General features: G+C 43.5%; 1 protein-coding gene across 1 annotated transcript in view; it reads right to left on the reverse strand.

Moving 5' to 3' along the window:
• FRAS1 (Fraser extracellular matrix complex subunit 1) overlaps nucleotides 1–24,861 on the reverse strand; it is a 294,939-nt gene that overhangs the window by 171,858 nt on the left and 98,220 nt on the right. Inside the window, exons 20-26 of the mRNA XM_070949170.1 lie at nucleotides 21,876–22,022; nucleotides 16,865–17,011; nucleotides 10,323–10,463; nucleotides 8,006–8,149; nucleotides 6,826–6,966; nucleotides 3,479–3,740; nucleotides 2,202–2,286 (exon numbers count right to left, since the gene is read on the reverse strand). Of these exons, the coding sequence (XP_070805271.1) occupies nucleotides 2,202–2,286; nucleotides 3,479–3,740; nucleotides 6,826–6,966; nucleotides 8,006–8,149; nucleotides 10,323–10,463; nucleotides 16,865–17,011; nucleotides 21,876–22,022 (1,067 nt within the window). The remainder of the gene's footprint in view (nucleotides 1–2,201; nucleotides 2,287–3,478; nucleotides 3,741–6,825; nucleotides 6,967–8,005; nucleotides 8,150–10,322; nucleotides 10,464–16,864; nucleotides 17,012–21,875; nucleotides 22,023–24,861) is intronic.

The raw sequence follows: 24,861 nt of genomic DNA on the forward strand, positions 1-24,861 counted from the left end.
TAAGGCTTAAAAGAGAAACAAAGGCACTTGGGCCTTTTGTAAGAAAGCAACGTTGCTAACTCTGTTTCCAGTCGGCATCTCTTGTTCGTTTCTGAACTTTGTGGGGCTTTGCCAAGTAAGGCCTTTGGCAGGGTGTCAAAGAAGATAAAGGTTGGTGATTATCCCAAAGGACTTCTTCCGAAGGACTTGTTTTGCAACTAATTGGGATTCAGCTGGGAATGAATGTAATTCTCAGCTGTTCCAATAAAATAGGGTTTTTTGGGGACTAATTGTGTCGTGTGATGACTCAGTAAACCTAGGTCACAACAAAGTGTATTTTCTAAAACTCGCTAATAGTATCAGTTTTTTTGGGAGTCGTACTTTTGGAGTAGTTTTGGAGTAGCATTCCACTTTGAGAATTTTGAGAGTTTGTCTGGGTTCTCCTAAAGCTGACTTAAAAAAAAAACAACCTTAAATAAGGCTTGAGGAACTAAATGTGTTGAAATCTAAGAGCTAGCAAATGACCTCATTCGGTGAAATGAATAAGTGTTTCTTCCCACAGGCTTTTCAGAAAGACTGAGTCAGCTTCTTCAGATAGGCACTGAGGGTTATCAGGTCATACTGTAGTTTATGAATCTTCCTTTAAGCTTTCCAGAGTTTTAAGACAATGTGTGGGCAGATTACAGAGACATGGTGGTCAAGTTACCATTTGGGAGATAAAAGTACCTCAACAAGGCATCTCTAAACCCAAGAAGATGAATTCATCCAGATTATACTGGGAATGTTGTCTAGATGGACTGGTTTGTCTACGGAGATTCTCAATCATCCAGGTCAAAGTTGTCCCAAATCTGCTTTTTCAAGAAGCAACTGGACCAGGGGTGGGTTCTAAATTTTTTTACTACCAGTTCTGTGGGCGTGGCTTATTTTGTGGGTGTGGCTTGGAGGTCATGTGACTAGGTGGGCGTGGCTAGCTGGTCAGAGTCATTTCTGGAAGGTCCTCACACTTACGACCAGTCCTCGCACTTACGACCCGATTCATTTGTTTGCTTTTAACACTGATCAGCTGTAGGGCGGCCCTTTGAAGCTACGTGGCAAGAGTTTAAACAGTTTTTTTTCCCTCTAGTCATCAGCTGGGACTCAGGAGGCAGCAATAGATTGGGGGTGGGGCCAAATAAAAGGTAAGAATAACGTGGGGAGGTGGGGGGGTGGGAGGGCGGGGGGGGAGAACCGGTTCGGTGATGTCATATCGTTACCGCTACCGGCTCGGCTGAACCGGACCGAACCGGGAGGAACCCACCACTGAACTCGACTTTTTTGTTTTTCTTTGAAGACGTTTCGCTTCTCATCCAAGAAGCTTCTTCAGCTCTGACTGGACGGTGAGGAACGGAAGGATTTATATTCAAGGGACTCTGAGGAAAGAGACAAAACTCCAAGTGGTCTCAACGACTCTCCAAAAAGAATGCAAATGACCAGCTGTCTGCAAGGAGTATAAATCCTTCCATTCCCCACCATCCAGTGAGAGCTGAAGAAGCTTCTTGGATAAGAAGCGAAATGTCTTCAAAGAAAAACAAACATTGTCTGGAATGGTATAGTGGTGTCTCCTGTTTGGTTGGACTAGAAGACCTCCAAGGTCCCTTCCAACTCTGTTATACCGTTCTTACTAAATAATAACAGAAAATTGGTTTGGTTTCGGATTTACTGGTGAACTTTACCTTGCCCTTTGTAAGCTGTGGCTTATGGCTTAATAAGATGCCCAAATCCTGCTATTCGTAGCTTCCAAAAAATGAACAGCCTGAACTTAGGTGCTCATGACTTAATCAGAGATGCGATGCAGTGTGCTCTAGAGTTGCTGCTCCTGAAGAGGATCCAGAAAGTGCCATTGGTGCAAAATACTGTGGCCTAATGGTTGGCAGTGACCTTGCCAAGCACAAATTACACCTGTGCCCAGAGTTTCACAGTGATTGCTGAATTAGATTGCAGCTAATTCCAGATGGGATTTGATGCACTGGTTTTGACCATAAAGCTCTCTCTCTATATATATATTGCATTTTTGCTTTAAATGTATGTCAATATGGGACATCGATCAAACAAGTAAGAAATTCATATATTTCCATCTCACCCGTTACGGGGAATCTTACACACAAGCAGAGAAATACTGCCAATATATGTATTTTCCCCTCCAGCCTGTTCAAAAATATAAATTCACCCTTCCTCTACCTTACCTGGGTTGAAAGAGCTCGAACAGTGAACATTACTGGCTCAGATGTAGATTCTTGATAGCTGAGCGTCAGGAAAAACTGGCCATTCCTAGACGAAACCCCAATACGGTATTATATTGCTATAAATGTAATTAATTACTATGTAGATACCTGTGTTTCCCCAAAAATAAGACCCTGTCTTATATTTTTTTGAACCCCGAAATAAGCGCTTGGCCTTATTTTTGAGGAGGTCTTATTATTTTGGGGCACATGGAGCAAGATGGGGCTCCTCTTGCCGTCTTACCTGATTTCCAGCTCTGCGTTTAAATATTTTCGGGGAGGGCTTATTTTCAGGGGGAGGCTTATTTTAGCGCATGCACTCAAAAGCCCGATTGGGCTTATTATCAGGGGAGGTCTTATTTTCCGGGAAACAGGGTAGGTACACATTTTCATTCAACCAGAGGAGTAGCAACTGTACATTTTTCTGGGGTTTCAAGCAGAAGTGGGTTTCACGCGCACGCACGCACACACACATGCTAGCTTCATGCGCACCTTCCGTGCATGCGCCTGGGAATGAGTCGGCAGGATTTTTGGCTGTTATCCCTTTAAGAGCCTGTGTAATAAGAGAAGGCCCTGCTAGAATGGTTTTTGTTCGTCGAGTTTCTTTCCTGCTGTTTGTATAATACTCCTATATTCCTATTGTAGATTCTACCCCTATATTCCTACTTAGATAAAAACCACTATTTGATACAAACCACTTTGGCTGTATTCCTGGGTTGATACCAGTGGTGGGATTCAAATTTTTTTACTACCGGTTCTGTGAGTGTGGCTTGGTGGGCGTGGCGTGGCTTGGTGGGCATGGCAGGGGAAGGATACTGCAAAATCTCCATTCCTACCCCACTCCAGGGGAAGAATACTGTAAAATCTCCATTCCCACCCCATTCCAGGGGAAGGATACTGTAAAATCTCCATTCCCTCCCCACCCTACTAACCTGCTTTCCAGCTCTGTTCTCCTGTGAAGGAGAAAGACCCAGCCAATCAGCTGGGACTCGATTAGCTGGACTCAGGAGGCAGCCAATAGATCAGGGGCGGGGCCAGTCAGAGGTGGTATTTGCTGGTTCTCCGAACTATTCAAAATTTCTGCTACCGGTTTGCCAGAACCGGCTGAATGCCACCTCTGGTTGATACACGTGGTAGACTTGTGCACACTCTGACAGAAGTTATTACATTCTGTAGAGGGACCTTCCCCCATTCTCCTCATATTCTCCTCATACAGAAGATAGGAAGCACCACCAAATCACCTGGATTTCATTTTGTCATGGACAAAGAAAACGCGCTGTTCCTTCACGTCTTCCCAGGTGAAATGGTCCTGTTCACTTTCTTTCCCTTCAGCCAGGACTATCAGCCTGCCATTGGTGGGAGGGGCTGCCGTGCGAAAGAGAAGGCCTTCTCCGTAGCTCTCTAGGTTCTCTACTTCCATCAAGGAACCATCTAGTAGTTTCAGCCCATCAATTCCTACCAAGAGGAGGCTCTTGGCCTTGAACCTAGGAGCAGGCCCAGAAGCTAAAACAAAAGAAAGAAACAAAATTCATCAAAATTCACTCTTTTATTAATTATTCTTGCACAACACTCTTTCCGTAACATATAAAGTCCCTGAACTTTGTGCATTGGAATAGGAATAGGAATAGGAATAGGAATAGGAATAGGAATAGGAATAGGAATAGGAATAGGAATAGGAATAGAATAGAATAGAATAGAATAGAATAGAATAGAATAGAATAGAATAGAATAGAATAGAATAGAATAGAATAGAATAGAATAGAATAGAATAGAATAGAATTAGGGAAGAATGAAATTAGGATAGGACAGGACAGGACAGGACAGGACAGGACAGAATTGAATAGAATGAAATTAGGGAAGAATGAAATTAGGATAGGATAGGATAGGATAGGATAGGATAGGATAGGATAGAATAGAATAGAATAGAATAGAATGAAATTAGGGAAGAATGAAATTAGGATAGGATAGGATAGGATAGGATAGGATAGGATAGGATAGGATAGGATAGGATAGAATAGAATAGAATAGAATAGAATAGAATAGAATAGAATAGAATAGAATAGAATAGAATAGAATAGAATGAAATTAGGGAAGAATGAAATTAGGATAGGATAGGATAGGATAGGATAGGATAGGATAGGATAGGATAGGATAGGATAGGATAGGATAGAATAGAATAGAATAGAATAGAATAGAATAGAATAGAATAGAATTAGGGAAGAATGAAATTAGGATAGGATAGGATAGGATAGGATAGGATAGGATAGAATAGAATAGAATAGAATAGAATAGAATAGAATAGAATAGAATAGAATAGAATAGAATAGAATAGAATAGAATAGAATGAAATTAGGGAAGAATGAAATTAGGATAGGATAGGATAGGATAGGATAGGATAGGATAGGATAGACAAAGTTGGAAGGGACCTTGGAGGTCTTCTAGTCCAACCCCCTGCTTAGGCAGGAAACCCTACACCACTTCAGACAAATGGTTATCCAATCTCTTCTTAAAAACTTCCAGTGTTGGAGCATTCACAACTTCTGGAGATAAGTCGTTCCACTGATTGATCGTTCTAACTGTCAGGAAATTTCTTCTCAGTTCTAAGTTGCTTTTCTCCTTATTTTTTAACTTTTAACCCTTATTTTTATAACTTTGTATTACAGATAGTCCTTGACTTACAACCATTCGTTTAGCGACTGTTTTGAAGTTACAACGGTAGAGTTACTCGTGACTTGGTCCTCGCATTTGCAGGAAGTCCTCGACGTACGACCACAACGGAGCCCCAAAATCTCTGCTGCTAAGCAAGACAGTTTGTTCAGTGAGTTTTGCCCCATTTTACAACCTTTCTTGCCACAGTTGTTAAGCAAATCAATGGCGTTATTAAGTTAGTAACACGGTCGTTAAGTCAATCTGTCTTCCCCAATGGCTTTGCTTGTCAGAAGGTCGCAAACACATGACCACGGGACCCTGCCCCGTCATAAATATGAACCAGTTGCCAAGCATTTTAATTTTGATCACGTGGCCATGGGGATGCTACATCATTCATAAGAGTGAAACATGATCATAAGTCACTTTTTTCAGTGCCGTTGTAACTTTGAACCAGTGGTGAAATCCAAATTTTTTTACTACGGATTCTCTGGGTGTGGTTTGGTGGGCATGGCAGGGGAAGGATACTGCAAAATCCCCATTCCCTCCCCACTCCTGGGGGAAGGATACTGCAAAATCCCCATTCCCTCCCCACTCCTGGGGGAAGAATATTGCAAAATCTCCATTCCCACCCCATTCTGGGGCCAGCCAGAGGTGGTATTTGCCGGTTCTCTGAACTACTGAAAATTTCCACTGTCGGTTCTCTGAACTGCTCAAAATTTTGGCTGCCAGTTCTCCAGAACTTGTAAGAACCTGCTGGATTTCACCCCTGCTTTGAACGGTCACTAAATGAAGTGTTGTAAATCAAGGATTACCTGTAGGTGGAAAAGAGGATAGCTAGAATCTCAAGAAAAGAGCCTGGATAGCTCAACAGACAGAGCTCTGTAATTTAACACCAGCTGTCTGCAATTAAAGTAAGATCGAATCTCACCAGAATCAAGGTCGACTCAGCCTTCCATCCTTTCTAAGATAGGTAAATTGAGGACCCAGTCTGTGGGGGCAATAAGCTGACTGTATAAATATACAAAAGTATGAAGGCTATTGCTTAATGCATTGTAAGCCGCCCTGAGTCTCCGGAGAAGGGCGGCATATAAATCAAATTAAAAAAAAAAAAAAAAATTTCTAGCAATTTAAAAATAGCCAGGGTGCTTCAGGAGAAATGAGGAATAAATAGAGAGAGAGAGAGACATAAAACCAATATTAGTGAACATCCTCCTTTATTAGATCGATAATGTACTGTAAAGGTATATTCTGTTTAAAATGCTTTATGGTCTTAAATTCTCAGAGCTGTAGTTTGCAGGGCGGCGGAAAATTTCCTCTAAAATTTGTCCCCAGTGTGACACACGGAGTAATATAACCTCAGGTTTCTTCAAACTGACAATACTCAACCTAATAAATCATCACGTGGTTAGAGGCACTTCAGCGAATGTTAGTGCGTGCACCCAGTCACCATGGATTACAAATCATGGTTTATATCTTAGTGTACTGTATGTATGCAAGCTTGATGATTTATTCCAGGGGTCTCCAAACTTGGCCCCTTCAAGCCTCGTGGACTTCAACTCCCAGAATTCCCCAGCTAGCCATGCTGGCTAGGGAATTCTGGGAGTTGAAGTCCACAAGTCTTAAAGTGGCCAAGTTTGGAGAGGTTGATTCAACAAACCATGGTTGAGACAAACTGTAGTTCAGTGTGTCTATGGAGATTCTCAGTCATCCGGGTCATGGTTGTCCCAAAGGTGCTTTTTCAAGAGGCAACTGGACTTTCTTTGTTTTTCTTTGAAGAGGTTTCGCTTCTCACCCGAGAAGATTCTTCAGCTCTGTAGTTCAGTGCGCGGTGTGAACCAGTTTTCATCCTTGTAAAATCACTGTTTGGTTTTTTTAATCTTAAACACGAGAAACTAGGGCTGAATCAGATTATCCTGTAATGGCTAGAGGGGGAACTCACATTTGCACTGCCGATTTCGGGGGTCGTTGTAGACGCCAGGTCCACAGTCAGCCACACAAAGGCCTTTCTGAAGGAATGTAGTGGAATTACAAACTCGGCATCTGGTGGAACCGTCACACTCCAAGCATCCCTCGGGACAAGCTAGCATGAAAGGAAAAGCAAGATGCTACGATAGGCATTTTAAACCGAGAAAACAAGGCCACTCTTATGTAACTCCTTTATTGATAAGTCAAGGAAAGTTAACTCGGAACACGTCTGCCTTTGACATCAGCCATGCGGTGGGTTGAAATCTGACAGCCAATTTAAAAAGCCGCCGCATTTTACTTGGACTCAAATTTCAATAATGTGAGGCAAACGAACATTCAGTCATTCCTGCCCTGGTTGTCTCACGTCTGGACTACTGCAATGGGTTCTACATGGGCTTACCCTTGAAGAGGTTAGATAAGATCAGTGATGGCTAAGCTTTTTGCCATCGCGTGCCAGGAGAGGGGAGGGGCGGGGGGGGGGTCATACGCGCAAGTGCCCACACCCATAATTCTATGCGCCCCACCCCCCTCGCTCCTCCCACACAATGGCCCAGTAGGCCCATTTTTCTCTCTCACCTGGCTCCAGAGCCTCTCTAGGAGTCTAGGGAAGGCGAAAATGGCCTTCCCCACCCCCCCGGAGGACCTCCGGTGGCCAGAACAGCCCATTTGCCAACGTCTGGTGAGACTTGTGCTATAGGTTTGCCATCACGGGATTAGATTAGATTAGATTAGATTAGATTAGATTAGATTAGATTAGATTAGATTAGATTAGATTAGATTAGATTAGATTAACAGAGTTGGAAGGGACCTTGTAGGTCATCTAGTCCAGCTGGTCGTCACCTGAACCAGTCTGAACCGGCAGCAGCCCACCACCACTGCTTTAAACCCTTAAACCAGACCTGGGGTCCTGATGCAGGCATCCCGTATTGAAGATGCTTAGTGGATTTCTACCAAAAAGATTTTTCCTTCCGACATGTTCTGCAAATTATTATTTTTTTTAAAGGTTTTGTTTAAATGAAGCGTGATCGCTCAAATAATGAATTTCTCCCAATGGGTGAAATCTTTGGTGTGATTTCCTTTTGCACTTTTTAATATTTACTCAGATTGCTCTGGGCATCGAGCGTGTTTAACTTTGAACGCGCTCATTCATTTACCTAGGCATATCTGCCCTCCGTGGTCCCCGTAGTACCGCTTTCCACAAGACAAGACGCACTGGGAATCCAGGAGCAGGAAAGGAGCCTGGCAGCGCACACATTTCCGCGGCCCGTCACACTGGAGGCAGTGGTCATCAACACATCCTGCAAAGCCCCGTAAGAAACTCAGAAAGGAGTGTTTCCCGATTTTACATAGGATGCAGCGATTCATTCCCTGCCTTTTATCACCCCCTAAGAACCAGGATAGCAAACAGAGTGAGATACTAGATCAGGGATCAGCAACCTGCGGCTCTGGAGCCACATGTGGCTCTTTCACCCCTATGCTGTGGCTCCCTGTCACTCAAAATATGCATCACACAATTTATTGAGTTTTCAATCCCCGGTAGGCCAACCATGGATAAATCCAAGAAAAGAAAAGTTTCTGAAGAAAACAGAACATTTAATTCAACTACATTTGCTAGTTTTGTGGCCGCTTAAGAAAGTCAGGCCCGGGAAGGGTTTTGTGGCTCCCGGTGTTTTGTTTTCTGTGGGAAACGGGTCCAAATGGCTCTTTCAGTGTTTTAGGTTGCAGACCCTTGTACTGGATGGAGAAAAGGTAAAGATAAGCTCAACTCCTGAGGACGGCAACCATGAAGGTTTCTTAGCAACATTATGGAAGTCAACTGACACTCCATTTTCAACAGGTTTCAAATTTCCAATATCTCCCATTCAAATCCCTGTCAATGCCAGTGCCATTCTTTGCCTCAGTCCCATTACAATTTTCCTCTGAGCTTGGTTGTTGAATCAAGCTCAGAGAGCACCAAGAACTCCAGAGTTCAATCCATACCAGAGATAGGATTCACATACTGTAGCAACTGGTTCGTCCAGCACCGGAAATGTGACTGTGCGTGAGCACCGGAACATGCGTGCGGCGTCACAAAACATGGCAATTCGCTCGTGCGCGACATCACACGCTTCATCTGCACATGTGTGCAGCGTCAAAAACACAGCAATATAGGACAGGATTGTGCCCGGGCCCACCCGCAGGTCACCACTACTGGCTCGTCCGAATCAGTCCGAACCAGCTGAATACCACCTCTGACCCATATGTACATTCTCTTCTATAGGAATCACTTATTCCAGGCTTACCTAGCTTCCAAGATTCTCCCTGTTGGCATGTTCCATGGCAGAACCTAAGTGCCTTCTTATGCTACCCTGTTTCCCCCAAAATAAGACATCCCCTAATAAGCCCAATCAAGCTTTTGAGTGCATAGCAATAAGGCCAAGAGCTTATTTCAGGGTTCAAAAAAATATAAGGCAGGGTCTTATTTTCAGGGGAACATGTTATATATATATCATCCATGCTATCTTTTCCAGGCCTGTGTCTCTCAGATATATTAGGACTACCGCTTCAAGAAATTCCATCTAATATGTTGGATGGGAATATTTGGAATTGTCCTAATACATCTGGAGCAGTGGTGAAATGTAAAATTTGTTACTACTGGTTCTGTGGACATGGCTTGGTGGGGGGGGGGTGTAATGTGACTGGGTGGGCGTGGCCAACTTTTTTTTTTTTTTTACTTTTAAAAGCATTTTTTTCTACAACCTCTTTGGCCAAAGAGGTTGTAGAAAAAAATGCTTTTAAAAGCCTCTGATGATCCCAGCTGAGCCACGCAATCATCAGAGGCTTTTTTTTTAACTTTTAAAAGCATTTTAAAAAGCAATTTTAAAAGAAGAGGTTGTAGGAAAAAAATCCTTTTAAAAGTAAAAAAAAAAAAAAGCCTCTGATGATCGTGTGGCTCAGCTGGGCATTGGGGGGGGGCAGGGATTTTTGCTACCGGTTCTCCGAACCACCCGCCGCCATCACTACCGGATCGCGCAATCCGGTCCGAACCGGGAAGATTTCACCCCTGATCTGGAGGGAGGTAGATTTGGGAAAGTTGGTTCTCTGGTTTATGTTTATAAATTAGAAGTGGAAGGCAAATAATTCAGCCGGCTCGTACAGGTTCGGATGAACCGGATGCTAATTCTACATCTGGTTCGCTGAACCGGTAGTTGTAGGGACTGGCTGGCCCCTCCCACTCCACCCCGCCCCTCCCAGGAGTCTCCACATGGCCCGTTTTGGATGCCAGGTAAGTGCATAAGTCATTTTTTTTTCAATGCCGTTGTAACTTCAAACGGTCACTAAACGAAATGTTGTACATCGAGGACTACCTGTAGTGGATTTGTTTTTTTTAAAAAAAAAAAAACAGCCACTGTTTGTTGTGATTTCCAAACTACGCCCCCTCAAAGTGATCACACAAAATGGTACCTTAAGAGCCAGTACATCAAGACTTACTTTGACATGTTTCAGATTCCCTAAAAAATGCCGGCAGACAATGCTCGACGCAAGCTCCTTGCTGGAGAAAATATCCCTCCATGCACTGCAGGCAATCCGTTCGGTTGGGACCGTGGCAAACGTTGCAGCTCCAGTCACACTCTGGAATTAGATTAGATTAGAGTTCTTTATTGGCCAAGTATGATCGGACATCCAAGGAATTTGTCTTTGGTGCATAAGCTCTCAGTATACATAAAAAGACACAATACATTTATCAAGAATCGTAAGGTACAACACTTAATGATAGTCATAGGGTAGAAATAAGCAATCGAATCATACTAGGAAACAATCCGTATAAATCGTAAGGATACCAGCAACAAAGTTACAGTCGTACAGTCGTAAGTGAGAGGAGATGGGTGATAGGAACGATGAGAAGATTCATAGTAATTGTAATGCAGGCTTAGTGAATAGTCTGACAGTGTTGAGGGAATTATTTGTTTAGCAGAGCGATGGCGTTTGGGAAAAAACTGTTCTCGTGTCTAGTTCAGTAGTGGGCCTGAGCCGGGGCGAACTGGTAGCAGTGGCGGTGGGAGGCTCCACCCACCTGCCCGGATGACATCAAATATACGTGAGCGCACGAGCGAACCAGTAGCAAACGTAAGTGAAACCCACCACTGGTGTAGTTGTTCTGGTGTGCAATACTCTATAGCAGGGGTCTCCAACCTTGGCAACTTTAAGCCCGGTGGACTTCAACTCCCAGAATTCCACCTGGGAGTTGAAGTCCTCCAGGCTTAAAGTTGCCAAGGTTGGAGACCCCTGCTCTATAGCAACTTAAATATTTTCACAGCCCTCTTTTTGACTCGTGCAGTATACAGGTCCTCAATGGAAGGCAGGTTGGTAGTTTATTAAGACAATAAAAGAGAGCAGTTCCTCACAGAGCCACCATGGAGCTCCCTTTATACCTCCCCAATTTCATCCGTCACGCCAGTACCGTCTGCAGAACGCACTGAAGGGCAAAGGAAGAACGGCAAAACAGAATGTAAGACCCGGAGAAGAAACGCCAAAAAGAGACGGCCTTAAAATAACACAAATTCTTCCCTGGAGCTCCACGTTTTTCCCAATTATCTTAACCTAATCGCGGCTGCTCATTTTTTTCCAGCCGTCCAGATGAACGAGACCGCGATATCCGTCCTCCCGAGTGGCTAGAGTGCTGATCGGCCCACGTCAGCCTCCCAGGGAAGCCATCAATCTTTTCTCTCTCAATGACCGAGGGGCCTGTGGGATTTCTCCACAAACAGCGGCTAATTAAGCAGGCCAGATTGACAAGGAAGGTGACATTGGCTCTCGGCAGTTCAAGCACCGTTTTCAGAAAAGAAATGTTTAGATTAGATTAACAGAGTTGGAAGGGACCTTTTAGGTCATCTAGTCCAACCCCCCTGCCTAAGCAGGAGACCCTACACCATTTCCGACAAATGGCAGTCCAATTCTTCTTGAAGGCCTCCAGTGATGAAGCTACCCATCTTCCGAAGGCAACTTCTGTTCCATTGGTTGATTGTTCTCACTGTCAGAAAATTTCTCCTCATTTCTAGGTTGAAATGTGGCGAAGTGGATCGTCGGAAGACCCCCAAGTTTCATCTTCCTCTCGCTTTCCACATCAGGGGGAAAAAAAAGGAATTGTTTGTAGAGAAGGGTACTGTAGAGAAGAGAATCAAACTGTGATCAGGCCGACTTGACATTTATGTCTCACTAATTCAATGGATTGGGAGATCTGTGAAGTAGGCATGACACCGACGGTGACTGTTCAGAAAGCCAAAGTGATGAGACAAGAGATAAGCAAATAGAAATGGACAGGTGGTTAAGAATTTTATTTTTTTAAGGAAAGTCTGTTCAAATAGAATCCACCTCCAAAGCCATCTGTGGTCTACTACAACTCCACTTTCTGTAGCCTCCAGAGCAATGTTTCTGAATCTTGGCATTTTTTAAGAGGTGTGAACTTCAACTCCCAGAATTCCCCGGCCAGGAGGAGGTGGGGAGAAGGAGGAGGAGGAGAGAGAAGAGAAGAAGAGGAGGAGAAGGAGAAGGAGAAGGAGGAGAAGGAGAAGGAGGAGAAGGAGAAGGAGAAGGAGAAGGAGAAGGAGAAGGAGAAGGAGAAGGAGAAGGAGAAGGAGAAGGAGAAGGAGAAGGAGAAGGAGAAGGAGAAGGAGAAAGAGAGGAGGAGGAGGAGGAGGAGGAGAGAGAAGAGAAGAAGAGGAGGAGAAGGAGAAGGAGAAGGAGAAGGAGAAGGAGAAGGAGAAGGAGAAGGAGAAGGAGAAGGAGAAGGAGAAGGAGAAGGAGAAAGAGAGGAGGAGGAGGAGGAGGAGGAGAGAGAAGAGAAGAGGAGGAGAAGGAGGAGGAGGAGGAGGAGGAGGAGGAGAGAGAAGAGAAGAAGAGGAGGAGAAGGAGAAGGAGAAGGAGAAGGAGGAGGAGGAGAAGGAGGAGAAGGAGAAGGAGAAAGAGAGGAGGAGGAGGAGGAGGGGGGAAGGAGAAGGAGAGGAGGAGAAGGAGAAGGAGAAGAGGAGAAGGAGAGGCAGAGAAGGAGAAGAGGAGGAGAAGGAGAAGAGGAGAAGGAGAGGAGGAGGAAGAGGAGGAGGAGGAGATGGTGATGGTTTTTAGAGCTTTTTGGAAGACAACTCTTCCAAAAATTATCTCTCTGATAAGGCGCTGTAATAAGCAGAAGTGCAGAGACGTTCTTTGGATCTCTCTGCCAAATTCTCAGCATTTCACCTAGGACAGCTTATCTCAGCCCCTGCGATAACCATATGGAACCATTCAACACTATTATTTTAACATCTCGTTAAATATTGCTATCAGGATAAAAACAATCCAATGCACTTTCTCTCGATGCAAAAGATGGGGATTTGTCTGACATTAAAGCAGAAGAAGGTTGCCTGCGTGGATTCTCAATCATCCAGGTTGTGGTTGTTCCCAAAGCTGCTTTTCAAGTGGACTTTCTTGGGTTTTTTTTTTTCCTTGAAAACATTTCGCTTCTCATCCAAGAAGCTTCTTCAGTTCTGGAGAAGAAGGTTTCTGGATGGTGAATTTAGATAAAAGCAAAAATAAGGGGTCACTGGGATTTGTGTCAGAGGTGGGTTTCAGCAGGTTCTGACCAGTTCTGGAGAATCAGTAGTGAAAATTTTGAGTAGTTCGGAGAACCGGTAGTAAAAATTCTGACTGGCCCCGCCCCTGTCTATTCTCTGCCTCCCGAGTCCCAGCTGATCGGGAGGAAATGGGGATTTTTCAGTAACCTTCCCCTGGAGTGGGGAGGGAATGGATATTTTACAGTATCCTTCCCCTGGAGTGGGAAGGGAATGGAGATTTTACAGTATCCATCCCCTGGAGTGGCGAGGAAATGGATATTTTACAGTATCCTTCCCCTGGAGTGGGAATGGGGATTTTACAGTATCCTTCCCCTGCAGTGGGGTGGGAATGGGGATTTTGCAGTAACCTTCCCCTGGAGTGGGGAAAGAATGGGAGATTTTACAGTATCCTTCCCCTGGAGTGGGAATGGGGATTTTACAGTATCCTTCCCTTGCCACGGCCACCAAGCCACGCCCATAGAACCGGTAGTAAAAAAATTTGAATCCCACCACTGATTTGTGCATAGATCAATTTTCAACCCCTTGGCCTTGTTTTCCGTCTTCGACCGACGACAATGAATTCTAGATTCCATTTTGTTCCAACAATATTCATTTCCAGAGCTAGCAAATTCATGAATAAAGAGGCCCTTATTAATCAGAGGTTCTGCCCCTTATTTTCATCGTGTCTCAATCTTGACCTTGATGGTTAAAAAAAGGAATAAGATCAGTCGTCTCAGGGTAGCTAATTATGAGATAAGTCACTAAAGAAGATGGAAAAGAATTTCCCTTGGATAATATATTTATAATGCAATTTTGTTCGGGTCAGAAAAGAGCAAGCCCTCAATCTTCTGATGATAGTGGATTTTCTTTCTTGGAACATGACACGAGGACATGGCTGGCTCTCTTGGTGGGTGGATCTTCAAAGACCTCTACTGAAGGACACTTGCAACATTTCCAGCAAATATTTGAAACCAGTTGAGTTTTAATCTATACAACCGGTTAACCCAGTTGGGTGTGGTGGTGAAGGTGCTGCCCTAGAAACCAGGAGACTGTGAGTTCTAGTTCTGGCTTAGGCATGAAATCCAGTTGGGTGACTTTGGGTCAATCACCAGGAGACTATGAGTTCTAGTTACCACCTTTAGAGCGCTCCATGGCATCGGACCGGGGTATCTACGAGACCGCCTTCTGCTACCAATAGCCTCTCACCGACCAGTACGCTCCCATAGAGAGGGGCTCCTCAGGGTGCCGTCGGCCAAACAGTGTCGACTGGCGGCCCCCAGGGGGAGAGCCTTCTCTGTGGGGGCACCCACCATCTGGAATGAGCTCCCCCCAGTGATACGGAAGATCCCGGACCTGCGCACGTTTCGCCGTGCTCTCAAAACTTTTCTATTTCAGCAAGCTGGCCTGGCCTAACTCCCATCTTTTAAATTTTTTAAATTTTTTAATTTGTGATTTTATAAATTGGGTGTTTTAATCTGTGTTTCGGCCGAAATATTTAATAATTTTAAGGGATTTTTTAATATTTGTATTATCTGTATTTTATCTTGGCTGTTCACCGCCCTGAGTCCTTTGGGAGTAGGGCGGTATAGAAATTTGATTAATAAAAATAAATAAATAATAATAATAGTTCTGGCTTAGGCATGAAATCCAGTTGGGTGACTTTGGGTCAATCACCAGGAGACAATGAGTTCTAGTCCCACTTAGGCATGAAAGCCGATTGGTTGATTCTGGGTCAATCACCAAAAGAATGTGAATTCTAATTCCGCCAATCACACGCTCTCAACCCAACTCACCTCACAGGTTTTCGTTATGGAGGAAAAGAGAAGGAGGAGGAAGGAATATAATGTATGTTCACTGCCTTGAGTTACTTATAAAAGTGAGATAGAAATCTAATAAATAAATGAACCAATGTTGAGAGGAGGGAGAGGGAAGGGAGAGGAGAGGGAGGGGAGAGGGAGTGGGAGAGGAGGGGAGAGGGGAGAGGGAGGGGAAAGGGAGAAAAGGGGAAAGGAGAGGAGAGGAGAGGAGAGGAGAGGAGAGGAGAGGAGGAGAGGGAGAGGGAGGGGAGAGGAGATGAGAAGGAGAGGAGAGGGATGGTGAGAGGAGAGGAGAGGGATGGTGAGAGGAGAGGAGAGGGAGAGGGAGGGGAGGGGGGAGGGAGAGGAGAAGAGAGGAGGGAGGGGAGGGGAGGGGAGGGGAGGAGAGGAGAGGGGAGGAGGGAGAGGAGAGGAGAGGAGTGGAGAGACAGAGGAGAGACAGAGGAGAGGAGAGGAGGTAATTGAGGGATTTACAAATTTAAACATTCATCATTCAACTAACCACTGAGCAGAGCAAACCCTTGGCCAGAATTTACCCATGGCAGCAAGCATGTATGGGTGTGAGTTGTCATGACTTATAATTGAGCCTAAAATCTATGTTTCTAAGCAACACAGTTGTTAAGTGAGCTTTGCCCCTTTTTTCGACCTTTCTTGCGACAGTTGTTAAGTGAAGCCCTGCAGACGTTAAGTTAGTAACACAGTTATTAAGTCAATCTGGCTTCCTTCATTGACTTTGTTTGTCAGAAGGTCACAAGAGAGGATCACGTGACACCCCCGGGACATTGCAACTGTCGTAAAAAGTTGCCATGCATCTAAATTTTGGTCATGTGACCCATAAACGGTCCTTAAGTGTGCAAAACGCTCACAAATCACTTTCGTCGGTGCCGTTGTAACTTCGAACGGTCACTACACTGTTGCAAATCGAGGACTACCCGTACATGGGTACGCACGGGCGTCCGCAGAGTGGGAGACAGGACTGAAGAGAAAAGGCTTCAATATGGCAGGTGAGAGAAACAGGTAGGGAAGAGACCACAGAGGTGGGTTCATGCAGACCATTAAAACTTGGCTGACCATTACAGCAAAAATAGGGAGGAATATGTTGAGATTAACAGTAAAAATGAAATGTATAAATTGGATTTAACAATAGAAATAAAGAATTTACAGCCAAAAATAAAAATGATTATGTTGGGAACAGTAAAAATGAAACAACAGTGTCGGGATTAATAGTAATGTAATGAAGATGATTATATTGGGAGTAATAGTTAAAATATTTTCTAAATGTTTACAATAACTGTAATGATTTATATTTTTGAAATATATCCATCTAAGCAAAAAGGAAGAGAAAAATGGAATGATGTTTGGTTAGGATTTAAGATTTAAGTAACGGTTTTTGGGATAAGGGCATAGTTAAATTGATAGAATTTAGAGAAATAACTGAGTAAAATATTAAGTTGGAAGTTAAGATTTGTTAGTGATTTGTACTAATTTGTGACCGTATCAATGCTTCGTTTTGGAAAAGATGTGTTTTATGTTTGTGTTTTAAAAAATAAAAAAAACTTTTTAAAGAAAAAACACTTGGCTGAGCATTGTTACTAAGACTCAAGATGAACATTTTTGGAATTTCCTTCACCTTTGCAAGTCCTGGTAGATACGTCAAGGAAATACTGCGATGGACATTTATCATACTGGCACTCTCCAAATAGTAACACCTTGGATGGATCTTTGCAAGAAGTACAGTGGGATCTCGAATCACAGCTCAGACACGAGTCACTGCAAGCTGGAGAGAAAGATAAAAAAACATCGAGACCGATCAGATTTCACATTAAGAACCGAAGCTATAAGAGTTCAGAATTACAAGTTCCAAATCTGCATTTCAAAGGACACTTCAGAAGTCTTTCTATGGGGGGACAAGTCGCAATAAAGAGAGGATTTTTAAAAAAAACAAACCCAGAGCTATATCATATATAAAACACTTCGGATAAGTCAAAGAATGATAAGAAGCAGAGGTGCGCTATTTCTATAAAGCCAAGTTTTTCATTTCGTCATCGACCAGCATAGCGTGGGGGACAATCCTGGACCAAAAGTTAACGTAGCTTTTAATTTCATTCATGAAGCAGTGAATTTGATAACCTTCCTGTGTAATAATAATACAATTCTTCTTTGGGTACATGAAAAATGAAACGCTGGCAACTTTAAGATATGTGGACTTCAACTCCCAGAATTCCTCAGCCAGCCATGCTGAGGAATTCTGGGAGTTGAAGTCCACAAGTCTTAAAAGTTGCCAAGGTTGGGAAACCTTAGTACAGGGGTGTCAAACTCGATTTCATTGAGGGCCACATCAGGTTGTGTTTGACCTTGGCGGGGCCAGGGTCGGCATGGCCAGGGTGCACATGGCCAGCTCGACTTCACTCGTGTCGGGGGCGCCTGTGGTGGCCCGAATGCTCTGTCAGTGAAAACAGGCTCCCGAGCTCTATTTTTGGCTGCCAGGGCCTCCGGCAATCCTCTGCCAGTGAATATGGAGCTTGGGAGGGCCGCACACAGCCCTCCCGAGCTCCGTTTTCACTGGTAGAGGCACTGTGGGGCGGTCCTTCGCTGTTTCCAGGGCAGCCCCGCGGACCAGATCTAAGCACCCTGTGGGCCGGATTCAGGCCCCGGGGCCTTACATTTGACACACTCCTAGTATAACCTAGGACAGGAGTCTGCAACCTTAAACACTCCCGTTTCTCACAGAAAAGAAAACACCGGGAGCCACAAAACCCTTTCCGTGCCTGGCTATTTCTTGAGCAGCCACAAAACTAGCATATGTAGTTGAATTAAATGTTCTGTTTTCTTCAGAAACTTTTCTTTTCTTGGATTTATCCATGGTTGGCCTACCGGGGGTTGAAAACCTCAATAAATCACATGCTGGTAGGTGTCGCACATTGGCAGTTTGATGCGTTTTTTGAGTGACAGGGAGCCGCAGCAGAGGGGTGAAAGAGCCACATGAGGCTCCAGAGCCACAGGTTGCTGACCCCTGACCTAGGAGACATCCTAACAGGGGAAATATCCATACTGATGATACCAAACTCCAACAAATGACCTCACCCAACAGTTTTATGTAAATGTGAAATAGAGAGTTGGATGCGTCCAACTCTCAAGCACCACATAAGTGAGGGGCCGTAGTTGTGGTTTCTCCCCTCCTTAATTGGAACACAGTCCTCAACGCTGACTGGAACAGGCCACATTTGAACATAAACACCTAAAGAGTTGATTTGAAGCAATGGAGATCCGAGTGTAGGAGTTGACCAGGCAGAGCCTGAGGGAGGGGTCAAATGCATCATCAGTCTTGAATCCCTTTGTGCCCACAAGAGTTCTAAGTCCAATTCACCACACATTATTTTGACTCTTATCGACCGCCAATTTGCTTTGGCTCTTAGTAGTTCAGATTTCTGTACAGAGCTTAAGCTTGCAATAAATCATCATACCTATTTGAACTTTCTGATTTCTCTGACACCTGACACTCAAAAATCTATAGCAGATAGAGCCCTGCAACACTTTAACAGAGTCCCAAAGGTGCTTTTTCAAGAGGCCACTGGATTTTCTGGTTTTTCTTTGAAGACATTTCTCGCTTCTTATCCAAGAAGCTTCTTCAGCTTCAAAGAAAAACCAGAAAGTCCAGTGGCCTCTTGAAAAAGCACCTTTGGGAAAACCATGATCTGGATGACTGAGAATCTCCATAGACACATTCCCCAAACTTGACAACTCTTGTTCTGATCTAGGCCTCCCAAGATCATGATGCAGACTCCTCGTCCCGATAAAATCTCTTTTATTTAGGTTAAAGGGAATTCCTCTCCAGCAAAGTCCCGGCAAACAGTCTTTCATGAGATTGCATAACTACAGACCTTTATCAGGCTTGGAAAGTTGCCAAGCCGATATCTTCCAAATGCTACGCTGGAGCAACAATTACTTGGCAATAAGTCAGGAACAGATCTTCACCCTAATGAATTGAACTAATTGTCTCCTGCAAACTCCCCTCCCCTTTCGCTTCTCTTTATTCCCTATGGGAGGGGGCATTCACCATCCACCTGTGGCTTTACTCCTGAGTTGACCCTTGATCCTTTGCTGTTCCCTTCTCCTGGCAACTCTGTGCATGCGCACACTGGGAACAGGCTCCAGCTGTTCTTCTGCCCCACTGATATCCGACTCCGAAGGCAGCTGATAACTGTCTGACGGCCCTGGCCCCATCTCTGCCTCCGACGCAGAGCACTTATCAGAGCCTTCCCCAGACTCCAGGATTGGCCCATGTTCCTTCCCAACCTCCTCACTGTCTGAGTCTGCTACCAGCTCCGCTGGCCACTGGCAGGTCACAACAACTCTAAAAAGTTGACCGTCTTCTACCGCATAACTCCCAGTGACCGGTAAGATCCCACAGAGTTGGTCTCCTCCGGGTCCCGTCAGCTAAACAATGCCGGCTGGCGGGCCCGTGGGGGAGGGCCTTCTCTGTGGCTGCCCTGGCTCTCTGGAACCAGTTACCTCCTGAGGTCCAGACCATCCCCACTCTATTGGCCTTCCGAAAAGCAGTGAAGACCTGGCTTTTCCGGCAGGCCTGGGGCCGTTGATCTCGCTTTGCGATCTGACGAGATCCGGCCATGAATGGTGTGAATGGGTTTTAATGTTTTTAATGTTTTTAATTTTTAAGTGTTTTTATAGTGATTTTTTGAGTGTATTGTGAGCCGCCCTGGGTCTTCGGAGAGGGGCAGCATATAAATTGAATAAATAAATAAATAAATATGGCTAGGTGGGGAATTCTGGTAGTTAGCATCCACACTTCTTAGACTGGTTGAGAAACACGGCTTTAACAATTAACAGGATAGATCAAACAAGAATGAACATATCAACTCTTTTGAGTTAGATCACAGTCAGAAGCTAAACCAAGTTCTTCTCCCCTAACTTTCTTCCTTTAAGGACACACAATTCCACGCCGCCTGCCCATTTCTCTCATTCCAATCCATCCTATAATATCGCTTGAATCTAATTTTCTATGCTATAGCATCTCATTCACTTTATCAATTCCAGAGAGTGTCACAAGGCTTAATTAATTAACAACTGTAACGTTAAGAAGATATGTGGATTAGCAGAGCGAAGAAACAGCTAATAATGAGCTGTATTGCCATTTACCAACTTCAAATATATCAGTGACATATTATTCAAAACGGCGGCATAAGAACAATATAAAATGTACAATGTAAACTACTTAGATTTGTTCTGGGGGTGCCCGTTTACTAGAACCGCTTGATATAAAAGTTCGGGATTCATTGCAAGCCTGTTTGTCGCAGTCTCTTTTAATTGTATCTTTCTCAGCCTATTGTATAATATACTACATTAAAGATCTTGATTCATGCCCACACCTTAATTTTAGTTGGATTTTTCTCCTTTCTGTTCTGTGGGAGTCAAGGTAATGACAATTGAACACGTCCCAAACATGGAAATGTCCTGGAGAAATTGTAATGCAATTTGCTCGGTTTGAATTAATGTATTGTGTGAACTTGGCCGTTGTAGCTTCTGAACCGGAAATGTATAGCTTAGCGCCATGTTTCTAAACCTTCGCAGCTTCAAGATTTATGGACTTCAACTCCCAGAATGTGCTGGCTGGGGAATTCTGGGAGTTGAAGTCCACACGTCTTAAAGTTGCCAAGGTTGGGAAGCACAGGCTTAGTGAACTGACACAGTGCCAATCATTGTAAGAATAAGAATAAGAATAAGAATAAGAATAAGAATAAGAATAAGAATAAGAATAAGAATAAGAATAAGAATAAGAATAAGAATAAGAATAAGAATAAGAATAAGAATAAGAATAATTTTATTTCTATACCGCCCTTCTCCCGAAGGACTCAGGGCAGTGTACAGCCTATTTAAAAACACAAGACAAACATCAGTTTAAAATAATTAAAATTATTAAATGAATTCGGCTCAATTTAAAAACCCCAGAAATTTAAAATTGTATCTAGCAAGCCATGTCTTTAGCAGGATGCACGAATTAGGATGCACAAATATCACACAGACACGCAGCAAATGACCCTATAATTTACAGATAGTCCTCAATTTGCAATCACTTTTTTAGTAACCATTCACAGCAGTGCTGAAATCCTCCGTTGGTCGCCATTGGTTCGATTTCTGCACATATGCAATGCATGCCAGATGCATGCTGCGCATGCACCATACATGCCGGACACATGCTGCACATGTGCATGTACAGTGCATACCAGATGCGCGCTGTGCACGCATGCACAATCCACACCAAACACGCGCTTTTGGATTTCCTGGAGTTTTTTTTTTTTTACTTTTTAAAGCTACCGGAACCGGTAGTTAAAAATGCTTAAAAAGTTTTTTTAAAAAAAAGTTCCAAAGATCAGCTGTGCAACACGGCGATCAATGGAACATTTTTTTAAAAAAAACTTTTTAAAGCATTTTTTTACTACCAGTTTGGCGAACCGGTAGCGTTTTTTTTTACTACCGGTTCAGGTGAACCGGCCCGAACCGGTAGCATTTCACCCCTGATTCACAGCGACTTGGCCATGGTAAGTTGTCCTTAGACAGACACCTCTCCAGACTTCTTTAAAACATTCTCCCAAATAAAACGGAGAAACTGAGGCACCACGTACGTTTGCAGTGAAGGTTGTCATCCTGATAGAATCCCAGGGAACAGGCCGAGAGGCACGAGCCAGTGTGAGAAAGGACGAGGCTGGCGTCACAGGAAGTGCAGGAAAATGGGCCTTCTCCTGTACAGGTTTTACAGGAAGGATGGCACTCTGGAAGGGAAGAAGGAGACAAAGGCATTTAAACGCAGACTCTCAAACTCCCTGCATAGGTAACAAGAAATGGGTTGGACTCGGAAATGAATGTTCAAATCTCCGCCCAGCCACGAAATCACGAGATCTTCTTCTTTAAACTATCCTCACATAATTCTTGCAAATATAATACTGTATATATGGTTAGGAGCAGTGCTTGCTAGAAAATTGAGCATATTTAATAAAAAATATTTTGCCAAGGAATAGAAGGTACAGCAATTTGGCTGAATCCGAAGAGAAATATATGAATGATGAATGTCGGTAGTCCTCAACTTACGGCCACAATGGAGCCCGACATTTCTGTTGCTAAGTGAGACATTTCTTAAGTTGAGTTTTGCCCCATCTTACGACCTTTCTTGACACCGTTGTTCAGTGAATCACTGCAGTTGTTAAACAAGTAACCTGGTTGTTAAGTGAATCTGGTTTCCCCCTTGACTTCGCTTTTCAGGTCGCGAAATGTGATCGCATGGCCCCTGGGACACTGCAAATTATCGTAAATATGAGTCAGTGTCAAGCATCCCAGTGTTAATCATGTGAGCATGGGGCAACGGTCATAAATGTGAAAAATGATGATACGTCACTTTTTTCAGTGCCATTGTAACCGAAAGCAAACTGCTCTTATGTCGATGACTGCCTGTACCATACTCGGTTGCTCTTTTGTAAATATTTGTTAATATTTACAAAATGTGAGGGGTGTACTCACTTCTGTAACATACTGTATGAGTCCAGGTAGTCCTCGACTCACAACAGTTCGTTTAGTGACCGTTTGAAGTTACGACGGCACTGACAAAAGTGACTTATATGACCATTTTTCACACTTACAACTGTTGCAGCTTCCCCGTGATCACGTGATCCAAATTCAGATGCATGGCCACTGACTCATATTTATGACGGTTGCAGTGTCCCCAAAGTCGTGTGATCCCCTTTTGCAACCTTCTGACAAGCAGAGTGAATGGGGGAAGCCAGATTCACTTAACAACCTTGTGACTAATTTAACAACCGCAGTGATTCACTTAACAACGGTGGCAAAAGAATTTGTAACACGGTGCAATATTGTGTATTTATTGTTGTAAACTGTCTTAGAGTTGCTGTGAACAAATAGGCAGTTGTATGAATTTTCTGGATGGATGGATGGATCAAAAACTGTCTCAGTAATAGAAATTTTGAACTCTATTGTGGTCATAGGTCAAGGACTATGTCAGGGTTTCGATAACACCCCCAAGAAAGAAAACTCCAAGGTTTGAATTTCCTCAAAGCTACATTTTATTAGAGATGTCATATTGGCACATTTGGGAAAACCCGAATCTAAAAGTTTCCAGATTTTTCCTACCCAAAGAAAAGTTCAAGTCCCTGCCCAACAGGATGGATAAAAATCAATGATTTTTTTTAAAAAATAAAAAAAATCAGATTTTTTTTTATTTAAATTGGATTTTTTTATTTAAATCAGATTTTTTTGATTTTTATCAAATTTATTTTAATAAAAAACTTTTCTATTTAAGATACATAAATTATTTAGTTTATTCAGCACGAAATGGAGCTTAGTTATGTAGCACGAGGCTGTATATTCTGCAACACTGGGACTATCGGTGAGTCAACAGTGGGTCAAAGGAGTAGCAGAGATGACAGTTGCTCTTTAAAAATTATGATTTAAATCGAGTTGATTTAAATCGAGCTTTTTTACTAGTGATTTAAATCATGATTTAAATTGTGATTTAAATCAACTCGATTTAAATCAAATCCACCCTGCTGCCCAACACCCACAAGTCCATCACATGGTCCAATCAAACCACCGTCCCAATTGGAGATGCCTCCCAGGTCCAGCCTCCCAGGCGCAAGGCAAGATGACCTTGACTTTCTGAGAAAGGAATGTTATTATGACTACACATCACCCCTGCTCCATACAATCCCCCCTCCAATCTTCCCACAGCAGTAAATGTGGCAGGCCTGAAGGCCCAATACACAAGATGGCTTCCAGGCCGGACAGACTATCGGGCTCCAGCTACCAGCCCTGGACGACATCTTCGCATCTCGCTATTTGAGGAAGTTGCATAACATTCTCAGAGACTCTTCCCATCCTGTTTACAATCTTTTTGGACTGTTGCCTTCTGGCAGAAGATACAGAACAATTAAAACTCGGACCACACATTTTCTGAATAGTTTTTATCCCAGAGCTGTAATTGCACTCAACAATGAACTAAAGGGCTACCATCAGTGAGCTGTTGGGCAGCATTACTTGGTCTGTTGTGTGGATGTTTGGGTGGTTTAGGGGTGGGGAATTTGTGGTGGGTGGGAGTGTTTGGCAATTATTAAGTGTGTTGGACCTGGTCTTTGGATGTTAAGCGAATTTCGTTGTATGGGTATACTGTGTATATACATACGACAATAAAGTTATTATTATTATTATTATCTCTGCATCCCTGTGCCGTTATCTTTCTTTCTTTCTTTCTTTTCTTTTCTTTTTTTTTTTTATTAAATTTATATACCGCCCTACTCCCGAAGGACTCAGGGCGGTGAACAAGCACAAAATAAAATACATAGTTACAAAAGTTAGAAACATAATTAAAACCAGATTAAATAATTTAGCTCAAGACAATTAAAAATCCCAATAATTTAAAACAAATTAAAATTTCGATTTAAAAGAATTTTAAAACAAGGGAGAAAATTAGGCCAGGCCGGCTTGCTGGAATAGGAGGATCTTAAGAGCACAGCGGAAAGTGCGCAGATCCGGGATCCTCCGTATCTCCGGGGGGAGATCGTTCCAGATAGTGGGTGCCCCTACAGAGAAGGCCCTCCCCCTGGG

This window comes from Pituophis catenifer, unplaced genomic scaffold, assembly GCF_029215685.1.
Source record: "Pituophis catenifer annectens isolate HBS135680 unplaced genomic scaffold, rPitCat1.0.hap2 SCAF_8, whole genome shotgun sequence".
In the NCBI taxonomy this organism is placed as follows: Eukaryota; Metazoa; Chordata; class Lepidosauria; order Squamata; family Colubridae; genus Pituophis; species Pituophis catenifer.